Source organism: Octopus bimaculoides, chromosome 30, assembly GCF_046866305.1.
Source record: "Octopus bimaculoides isolate indiv1 chromosome 30, ASM4686630v1, whole genome shotgun sequence".
Classification (NCBI taxonomy): domain Eukaryota; kingdom Metazoa; phylum Mollusca; class Cephalopoda; order Octopoda; family Octopodidae; genus Octopus; species Octopus bimaculoides.
The window spans coordinates 17,003,709-17,013,708 of NC_142957.1; the positions used below are offsets into that span (position 1 = coordinate 17,003,709).

At 35.7% G+C, this 10,000-nt stretch overlaps 1 protein-coding gene across 1 annotated transcript in view; it reads left to right on the forward strand.

Moving 5' to 3' along the window:
- Positions 1–10,000, forward strand: part of LOC149130241 (transcriptional regulator ERG homolog) — a 118,059-nt gene that overhangs the window by 92,861 nt on the left and 15,198 nt on the right. Inside the window, exons 2-3 of the mRNA XM_089346509.1 lie at positions 213–266; positions 1,136–1,234. Of these exons, the coding sequence (XP_089202635.1) occupies positions 213–266; positions 1,136–1,234 (153 nt within the window). The remainder of the gene's footprint in view (positions 1–212; positions 267–1,135; positions 1,235–10,000) is intronic.

A 10,000-nucleotide genomic window follows, 5' to 3' on the forward strand; every position in this document is an offset into this window, starting at 1 on the left:
CCTTGTGAGTGGATTTGGTAGAAGGAAACTAAAAGAAGCCTTTCGTATATATATATATATATATATATATATATATATATATATATATATATACGTGTGTGTGTGTGTGTGTGTGTGTGTGTGTGTGTGTGTATGTGTGTGTTGTATCAATGAATATCTCTCTTCGTTTATGCAGACATATAATACCTGTTATATTTTCTGCCTCCCTTCAGATCCGTCATACGCCAATACTCCTTGGACACGGCAGCCAAGCCCACAAGGTCAACGTGAGTATTTTACGAGTATTTCCCGTACTCTCTCCTACTTACTCTCTGTCTCACTCACTCACTCTCTCTCTCTCTCTCTCTCTCTCTCTCTCACAATTACGCTCTCTTTTTCACTATTTTTCCATGTGCCTTTTTTTCCGATACATTTTCTCTCTTCCTCAGCTCCTATATATCACGTCGTCTTTATGCATATGTGCGTACGTTTTTGAGTACGTCTATATATATATATATATATATATATATATATATATATATATATATATATTACGCCCGAAACGTCATACACTCTCTCTTTCCTTTCCTGAGCGTCCAATAACACTATCCGTATCACGTCCTCACTTTGTTGTTTTTTTTTTTTTGTTTTTTTGAACTTATATATATAGATATGCAGGGCTATTTCTGAATTCTCAGTATGTTGGAGAAGCAGGTTACTGTCAATCCCTATATATATATATATATATATATATAATGAGAGAGAGTGAGAGCGGAGGAGACAGAGAGATTGATACGTAAATAGATCCTTTTACATCTATGTGTGCGTGGATTTTGACGTGTCTATCTTTGTACCTTTTAATATGTCTATATGTCTACTGAAAATTGTTTCTATCCGTATGTATATCTATCTATTAATCTATCTATCTATCTATCTATCTATCTATCTATCTATCTATCTATCTATCTATCTATCTATCTATCTATCTACGTCTATCTATTTGTTTATCCATAATTCTGTCTTTCCCTCGTTCTCTGCGATTTATTTGCCCAAGAATTCAAGCTCCTCCCTTCGTCGCTCAGACTCCTTTGCTATCTCAGTCGACCTCTCACCATTTCTTCTTCTTTCATTAATTCTCGCTTTTTCTCGTCCACAGCTTACACACATAATTCTTACAACAGTACATTTAACAACACATTCAGTGGCCTAACAAAACCGGCTCTCGAGGCCGCACACACACAATGGCGACCGCAGGGTAAGTGCAGATATATTATCACTATTTATATTTTGAGGAATCTATAAACTAAAGCGAGTCATAAAAGTTGTGAGTTTCTTGAATTTTAATGATTTCTGTTTGGTGTGTGAAATTGACGGAGAAATGGGGAAAATTAAAAAAAGAAAAATACGCATTCCGCCGTTTCGGATTAGGATACTTCATCAGACTACAGACAGATTGTAATATACATCAATGAACGCACAAGTATCGTTTCATCCTCAAATGGTAGTTACAGTTTGACTTTCCACTCATCACACCAACTAGAATTTATTGATATTCATCAAGCTCTATTTTTTATTATTATTTTTTATTATTATTATTTATTGCAGGGTCAGAAATGTCAATTATGTTCTTTTTTGTGTATTAGAATTCTGTTTTTTTCTTGCAGTGATTTTTATTATGTTTTTTTTTATGTTAATATATTTTTATTATGATTTTTATTATGTTTACTAAAAATGTCATGCTTTGTCTTTCTCTTCATCTATCTATTTATCTATTTATCTATGTCTGTGTATATATATATATGTGTATTCATTTAGTTTCAAACAAACATAACATTCGTTAAAGAATTTATAATTCAATTAACGACATTTTATTCAATTCGCATCTTTTCTCAAATGTTATAAGAAAAAAACACCAGCGTTTCGCTTCATATGCACAGAAATATTTTTTTACTTATGCAAACAGCACTCCTGTCGAGGCAGAAACATGTGTCCACACTTCTATATATGTCTCATCATATTCATTCTGTTCTTTTGCTTAATGTCACGTGACTGCCAAAAGACGACCAAGTTTTGTAGATCTACCCCAGCCTTTTCATTCGTATTTGTTCCCAGTTAACACTAGGCAATTGTCTTACTTTCTGGTGAAACGAAAATGATTTAATCATTTACTATGATTTATGTTTATATGTATTTTGGGTCGGAAATTTTTATATATAATAGTAATATCAATACATAACAGAGAACCCTATTCTCTTTCACACTAAAACGCGTGCAAGCAGGGTCCCACCTATACGTTTTAAAATATTTTCCTGCTACAATAGGCTACCATATTCAAAAACATGATTTATACGTCTACCTCAACTACTAACACCAGAAGGTGCTATTAAATTAGACATCTATTTATCTATCTATCTATCTATCTATCTATCTATCTATCTATCTATCTATCTATCTATCTATATATCTCTCTCTCTCTCTATCTATCTATCTATCTATCTATCTCTCTATCTATCTATCTATCTCCCTCTCTCTCTCTCTCTCTCTCTCTCTCTCTCTCTCTCTCTCTCTCTCTCTCTCTCTCTCTCTCTCTCTATCTAGGCTAACAATATTGTTTAGAATAATAAAGAACTTTACGTATTCTTGTCGTATCGTCCGAGGTTATAATTCATCACCATTCTATATTGTAAATCCAAGATTGCGCTCCAGTTAGACTGGCTGTTATATAACCAGAAATGGCTCCGATGAAAGTAGCATTAATATTATAGATCACTCAACTTCTCTCAACTGATCAATAGAGCACTTGAGTACGCCTGCCTGTAATGAACCCATAAATACCACTGGAAACAATTGTAAGACAAGTTTACTCTGATAGAGTAAAAATATGTAATGGCCATTATTTATATTTTGTCTTGCGTAGCTCGAAACGTCAAAGACTTTCCGTACTCCCGAGCGTCATACTAATACCTCCTTTTGTTATTTACACCACCTCTCCTCGCCTGTTGTTGTTTTTTCGTATATTCTCCCATATATATATATATATATATATATATATATATATATAACGATTTGTAGTACATAAAAATACATGTAATTATATTGGTATTATTATTATTATTCAGTAGTTTTATTTTTATAACGTGCTTTCACTTCACTACCGAGCGCAGCTCTGTGCGCCTTGGGTATGTGCTGTGGTTTGCTGTGGTGCTCTTATGTTTACTGTATTGAAAGTGTTTTGCGTAGAATGTGTGCAGTACCCAGTAGTGCAATTTTCTGTATGTTATATATATTTGTAAGTCCTGGTGTTTTTGTTATGTATTTTTTTATTATACCTAAGGCACCTACTATGATAGGAATTGTTTCTGTTTTTAGATTCCACATTCGAGTTATCTTACTACTACTACTATTATTATTATTATTAGTAGTAGTAGTTGTAGTGGTGGTGGTGGTGGCGGTGGCAGTGGTAGTGGTTGTAGGCTGTGCTTGTTTTGCGGGGTGGGGGGGGGGATGGGAAATAAGTTTTAAATAGTAGTAATTGTTTTAACAAACTGTCTACTAATAAAAGATGCTGAAACCTCGTTACTTACAAAAATTCGATATTACACACTGGCAATTAGTCAAAGTTAGGTTTGGCGATTCTTCAAAGTTTGTTCCTGGCAATAATATACCTTTGTTTCTGGCAGTAGCTCAACTAGTTCCTGTACTCTGGCAGCAGCAGGCAGCAGCAGCCGAACTAAATAATCTATTTAAAAACAAAAACAAAAAAAACTATAAGAAAAACGCTAAAAAGAAATTAAAGAAATAATAACAATAATAATAATAATAATGATTATTGTAATACTATTAATAATAATGATAATGATAATAATAATAATACTACTAATAATGATAATAATATGACGCGTGCGTGGTTGTGTGGTAAGCGGTTTTGTCTCGTAACCATTTGGTTCTGGGTTCTGTCCCACTGCTTGGTACCTTGGGCAAGTGTCTTCTACTATAGCCCCGAGCCGACCAAAGTCTTGTGAGTAGATTTCGTAGACTGAAACTGAGAGAAGCCAATCATATATATATATATATATATATATATATATATATATATATGTATCAGAAATATCGCTATCAATTTAGAGTAATAATTTGTAGTTTTGGAATCAGTAGTTCTTTGGCTGCTATTTCTGAATTCTCAGTATGTTGGAGAAGCAGGTTACTGTCAATCCCTATATATTTATGATTATAAATGTTTTTACCGAAAAGGTTTTTTCATACTGAGCTACCCGGCAAAATTGTTAATTATTAATTTTATTACTAATTGACGATTCCCTGCCCTGCATATCTATATATATATATATATATATATATATATATATATATAGAGAGAGAGAGAGAGAGAGAGAGAGAGAGAGAGAGAGACTGAGAGAGCGAGAGAGAGAGAGAGAGAGATGGTTATATAATAATATAGATGGTTATATAATAATGGTGATAATAATAATAATAATAATAATAATAATAAGGATTATTACGATATAGCATTAGCATTTATGTTTAATTCATATATATATATATATATATATATATATATATATATATATATATATATATGCGTGTGTGTGTGTGTGTGTATGTTTGTGTGTCTGTGTTTGTTCCCCTAGCATTGCTTGACAACCGATGCTGGTGTGTTTACGTCCCCGTCACTTAGTGGTTCGGCAAAAAGAGACCGATAGAATAAGTACTAGGCTTCTGAAAAATTAGTCCTGGGGTCGATTTGCTCGACTACAAAGGCGGTGCTCCAGCATGGCCGCAGTCAAATGACTGAAACAAGTAAAAGAGAGTAAAGAGTACGTACTGTTCCTACTTCGCGGATTTTCACCTATCGCGGCGGGTTTTGGCGTGTAACACCCGCGATAGTCGAGGCATTGCTGTATATACATAAACACATGCGTTCACACACACACACACACACACACACACACATGCAAACACATGTAAATACACACACACACACACACACACACCTGTCCTTACTCTCCTTCTCCCTACCTTAACTCCCCCCCCCAATGTCCGCATCTCTGCTCACCTCGCCTCGCCTCGCCTCGTCTCGTTTCCCTATTCGCTAAGCATAACACAAATCGCTCCCATCTCTAAACCCATAAAAAAAAAGACCCAGTCATGCTCTCCACACTAACCTTCCCTAACGCGTCCCCTTTCCGTTGATATCCCCCCGCCACCCTATTCCCCCCTTACAATCCCCAACCGCCACCAAACCCCAAAAGGCAAAAGACCTAAAATTTCCACCACCACCCCTTTTGCACGTTTGTTTATTTATATTTTTCACTAACGACCAATAAAAAAACGCGAATGGGACGAAACAGATTTTCATATATTTTTCTTGTTTTATTTTTTTAGTGTTCTTTCGTAACATCTTATTCCTTTTTTATTTTTTTTTTACTTAGAAGTCGTTCTGTTATTAATATTATCGTTCTTGTTGTTCTTATAGTTGGTGCTAATATTCATGTTCTTGTTAGAAAGTCTTCCTTTTTCATATGTACCTTTTACGTTCTTGCATTTGTCAATTTTTGGTCGAAACATATCTAAGTTTATATATATATATATATATATATATATATATATATATATATATATATATATATATATACACGTATGTATATCTATCTATCTACCTATCTCTCTCTCTATATATATATGTATATATATATATAAAACTCTTCGAAACGCTTAGTTTTAGAATAGGGGCAGCTGATGAAGGAAATGTTCTCTATGTGGCCTGTGTGTTTTCTGTACTCTGTTTATCATTTTGACCACGTTTTTTTTTGCAACGTCCTGTACCCAGATATGCACCTATATATACAGGTAGATGTAGGTATGTACATACATGTACGATTATATGCATATACTCATATATTATTTGCATTATATATATATATTATGTACATACATGTACGTATATATGCATATACTCATTTATTATTTGTATTATATATATCTATATCTATCTATATATATATATATATAAGAGGGATAACCACTAAGTGGACATCCACTATGCTAGTGGTCCGGGTCCACCGTTGGGGTTCCCTGACTTAGTGGTCATCCCTACTATATGTATGTAATATAATTTTTCTGAATCTTCAGATTTTTCAATATGCTAGGCCACTGATTTTAAATTGATATTAATCAAATTAATATTCAATTTTTTCATCCTTATTATTTAAATTTATATATATATATAAATAAAATATATATATATATATATATATATATATATATATATGTGTGTGTGTGTATGTGTGTGTGTGTGTGTGTGTGTGTGTGTGTGTGTGTGTGTGTGTGTGTGTGTGGACACAAAATTGTACGGTTAACAGCCTTACATGTGAGAATTTTGCTACGTTGATAACAGATACAATATTTTTACCAAATTTTGGTATAGATCTATAAATACAAGTATATATATATATATATATATATATATATATATATATATATATGTGTGTGTGTGTGTGTGTGTGTGTGTGTGTGTGTGTGTGTGTATTTGCATGTCTGTCTTTGTATGGGCGAATTCTTACAGACACTTCGGCATAAACGTGTCCACAGATATATACACCAGACACACGTTCATATGTTTTCTCTAATTACACACATACACACACACAGAGCCACAGAAGCATACTAAGCAGAAAACGAATGCCAGTGATGACTGCACGGTGATTGGCCAAAAGCATTGATCACCTGACTGCACAGCCAGCCACCAGCGGGTCGTAACGGAGTCTCCCGTTCTCTTTCTTCTTACTCGTCATTGCATGCAATTGGAGATTTCAATATCACAGAGCGGGGCCTTTGTCAGCTTCACTGGTTGGATGGATGGATGGATGGATGGATGGGTAGACGGGGTGTCGGGAACGGAATAGTGGTGGTGCTGGTGGTGGTGGTGGGGCAATGGTGGTGCTGGTGATTGTGGTGGTATTGAACGGCGTAGCTTGAATGGTTCTGATGACGATGATGATGATGATGATGATGATGGAAATGGTGATGGTGATAATGATGATGATGACCAAGATTGTGGGGATGATGGTGATGATGTTGATGGCGATGTTGATAACGATAGTGTTTCTGTTGTTGTTGCTCTTGGTGGTGGTGGCGGTGGTGGTGGCGTTGGTAGTGAATGGTGTTGTGAGGTAGCTAGAATAGTCGTGATGCTGATGACTATATAGATGATGATGATGATGATGACGATAATAATGGTGCTGACGTTCGTGGTGGTGGTGTCGGCGCTGCTGCTGTGGCTGTCTTATTCTTGTGAACCATTTCTTTAGACAAATCTCAGACAGTGAGAAAACAATGGCGATTCTATGTATCTACAGCCAAACAGACAGTGGCATTATGCACACACACATACAAACACATATTTATGTATCTATGTATCTATCTATCTATCTATCTATCTATCTATCGATCTATCTGTCTATTTACCTATCTATCTATCAATCTCTCTCCCTCTCCCTTTCTTTCCTCTCTCTCTCTCTCTCTCTCTCGCTATATATATATATATATATATATATATATATATATATATACATGTAGATATATATATATCTGTAGCTCTATGTTAATGCATAGATTAAAGTGGAAATGAAAAGGCAAATGTTTGGAGAGAGAGAGAGAAAGAAAGAGAGAGAGTTTGACTGACTGACTGACTGACTGGCGGATAGACGAACAGACCGACTGACGGAGAGACAGACAGCCTGACACATTGTTTTCCAGAATGTTCTCAAACTAAACCAAGCTGACCGGCCACGAAAGACAACATATTACAACAACCATGATTGGCAGACAAATAAGATGGAAGCCGAAGCGTGAGATGTGACGGTGATGGGAGTGGGAGGGAGGAAGAGGCAATGATGTGAAGAAGACGGAGGAGGAGGAGTAGGAGAGTGGATTGGATTGTGGAAGGTGGGGAGAGAGAAATAATCGAGACAGTGGTGGTGTTTGGCTGAGGGTAGTGGTTAGAGAGAAGCTTGAATGGCCAACCGAGTTAATTTATAGGAGATATATATATAGAGTAATTATGGTAGAGGGAGAATAGAGAGAGGCAGAGAGTGGGAGAGACAGAGAGGAAGAGAGAGAGAGGAAGTCAAGGGGAGAACGTAGTTGGAGAGGGGAGAATGAAAGAATGAGGGAGAACATATTCGTACTGAGAGAGAGAGAAGGGAGAGTGAGTACGGGAGATAGGAAGGGAGAGGATTAAGAAGGCCAATCAAAGCAATTGAGGTAGAGGGAGAGAGAAGAGTGAGGTCAAAGGCACAGACACAGAGAGAGGGGGAGGGGATATATGCAAGGGAAAGACAGAGGGGTGGGGGTGTCATATGACATTCTACTGTGAAGGCGGGACGAAGCTGTTTATCGGCCAATCTGTTTGTCTATCTATCTATCCAAATATAACTAACTGTACCAGGGGTTTCACACATTTTCCATTATACATCATCATTATCATCATCATTTAAAGTCCGTTGTCGATGTTGGCATGGGTTGGACGGTTTGACCGGGCTGTCATGCTAGAAGGCTGCACCACACTCCAGTCTGATTTGGCATGGTTTTTCTACGGCTGGAGGCCCTTATTAACGCCAACTACTCTGAGACAGTGATGGGTGCTTTTACGTGAATTGAAATGGGGACTCACCAGAGTAAAGCAGTAAATAAAATAGTCCATAGATAAAAAAACAAAAGCGGTTGAGGTCCCCAGGGCTAAATGAACAACGTTCAAGAAATGATAGGATCCACATGTACACAAGGGGAGCTTCCACAGGAATGTGGTTTAAAATACGGTTAACCTACATGAACAATCACTATGACCTTAAATTAATGTAAAAAGCACTGCTAACACAGGAGAACACAGTATTGAATTATAAAAAAATATATATTTAATCTATTTTGCAGTATATTATGGTTGCATAACGAAATACTGCGTCTCTACAAGTAATTAATACATGAAAAATGTTTTAGAGATTAACGGAATTTCACACGGAGGATAATCGAAAGATTAGGGGGCAAAAAAAAAAATCTGCAAGAGCGTTGGTAGAGTGAAAAGGAAGACTTTATGACCGCTGCTTATTATATATATAAGGTGGTAGAAATTACAAAAGTATATTTCATTGAAAGACTGTAGAAAACACGTGACCGTCATGAAAATGACTGAGGAACGGCTACGCAAACGTTGGCACCATAGAACGAAGTTGATTTGATAAAACAAACGTTTGAAGACCCCAAATCTAACAATTCGATCTGTTTTTGTTTTGTTCGCTCCTTTTTATATATATTTTGCTATATATATATATTATTATTATTATTATTATTATTATTATTATTATATAGTTTTGGTGTCTTTTAGTAAAAGGCAAAAACCAAAAAAAAAAAACAAAAAAAAAGGCACCACACACTAATTCAGTGTTTACATCTGAGAGACGCTATCAGATGTTATTTAGCTTCAAAGAATTCTTACTTCTGAAGCATCATCAATGCTTATCATCTTTTTAAAGACTAAAAGAAAGACGATATATAGAACTCGTATAACCCTGCCAATATCAATATAAGCTAGAAACGATTTCTATAAAAATATTTCCTCTGGTCGACTTTATTACCAAAACTTTATTTTCTTTTTCGCTGAGAGAAATATACCACAAATTAATTTTGGGATCACTTTTAATATACGCTATAGACCTGTTTTAACTACAAAGAGGGTCTCCTGCGTTCCTTTTAGTTCCACTGTCTTGTAATTGGTTCGACATCTCCATGCTTTATTATTCCGAGTTCATCAACTTCTTTCTGTTCACGAATCGACGACCATTTTTGTTCACATCCTGTCCCTTCTTGCATCTTGAATAATCGGGGTCTCCCCACAATCTTATTCCAAAGAGAACGGCTTCCTCTTCTGTTCCCACCATGTCTCATCCAACATCATAAACGAACGTTTATTTTCACATCAAGCCTCTCTTTCTAATATAAAAAAAAAGAT